General features: G+C 39.1%; 1 protein-coding gene across 1 annotated transcript; it reads right to left on the bottom strand.

Moving 5' to 3' along the window:
- Window positions 1-516: 516 nt before the first annotated feature.
- Window positions 517-1,058, bottom strand: MAP3K7CL (MAP3K7 C-terminal like; the record flags this gene model as incomplete). Its single annotated transcript, XM_008591566.1, has 2 exons — window positions 1,045-1,058; window positions 517-659 (listed from the first exon to the last, which is right to left on the bottom strand). Coding segments are annotated over exons 1-2 (157 nt in total), but the record flags the coding sequence as incomplete, so codon positions are not given.
- Window positions 1,059-1,406: the final 348 nt, after the last annotated feature.

Below are 1,406 nucleotides of genomic sequence, written 5' to 3'. Positions count from 1 at the left end.
TATCTTATTAAATGAGTTATAGAGGGGATATTTCTTACCTTCAACAATATTATTGCTCAGGGAACAAATTCAATATAAGCTGAGAAGTAATAGTTGTAGTTTGATATGAAATACATGTTGGGTATTCAAGATTTGGGTAAACCTATCCATAGATGTTGGCATGAGTTATAATATTAGCTATTATTCTAATATTAGAAATAAAAGTCTTGTGATTGTCATCGTGAACTTTAGTCACAGATGTTGGGGAGATTTGTACTCAAATCAGAGAAGCAAAAAATAGCCCAGTTAAACAAATTCAGAAATAGTCTTTCTCCTCCAAACCACATCCTCAGGTGAGAAAGTGAAATCAGAATCCTAGGTCATTAGCTGATGGAGAGAAAAGGAGGACACCCAGAACATCACGGACTTGGGTCCATGCAGAATGCAGTGCTGCCCAACCAGCCATGGACTCCCATGGAGCAGTGCATGAAAAGTCTTCAATGCCCACATCTTCCAGAAAATGGATGGAATACTCACCCAGAAGTGATCTGGGGATTTCCACGGGCACAGTAATAGACTTTGGCTTCTGAGTGAGCACCCAATCACCCGTAGCCAACTCGCTGACCTTTGGATGGTCCTCCAACATGGCCAAACTTGTTGCAGAACATAAAACTGAAATGCTAAATAAAGATCAAGGCCAACTCAAAGTCATGATGAGACAAATGACCCCACACCAACCTTTTGATGTCAGTTCTTTTTTTCCCTGAGAAGAATTTGAAACCTCTTGCCTCCTCTTTAGAGAGGGTTGTTGTTGGTCCTATAAACTGCAGTTTAAATCTGGGAACATTTCTCATCAAGGGAAAGAGCACTGGGCTTGGAGTCAGAAGCGTGAGTTCCAGTCCTGGGTGTTCAACAGAGAAACCGCTTAGCTTCCCCCAGCCTCAGGTTTGGTTTTGGATTTTTCCTATTAAAAAAATGCTGATTACAGGAATGCTAGGATTTCTGCCATTTCTAGAATTCTACTCTTTACTAGTATTTTAAATTTGCAGTTAATATACGCCTTACTTGGGAGACCCCATGCATAAAGTTGAAAAAGCAAGGATTTGGAGTCATTCAGACCCAGCTTGAAACCCCAACTCTGCCGTGTCAGTTGGGTCATGTTGGACAACTCTCCTAATTCTCTCCATCCTCAGTTTCTTTATACTTAAAATAGAGGGATAATAGAGTACCTGACTCAAAGGACTACTGTGAATATTAAATGGAATTTTATGTATAAACAATTAGCATACAGTCCCTGGCCCATAAAAAGTACTCAATAGATGGTACTCATAATTATATATTTGAAAATGGACATTCAGGAGAATAAAATTGAAGGTTTTTGATTATTAAAACCTATACCTTATATTGTGAGACAGGAAATAAGCCAC

The sequence above is a fragment of the Galeopterus variegatus genome, unplaced genomic scaffold, assembly GCF_000696425.1.
Source record: "Galeopterus variegatus unplaced genomic scaffold, G_variegatus-3.0.2 Scaffold7038, whole genome shotgun sequence".
Classification (NCBI taxonomy): domain Eukaryota; kingdom Metazoa; phylum Chordata; class Mammalia; order Dermoptera; family Cynocephalidae; genus Galeopterus; species Galeopterus variegatus.
Note: the sequence above shows the minus strand (reverse complement) of the source record. Positions and strands in the feature narration are given on the sequence as shown.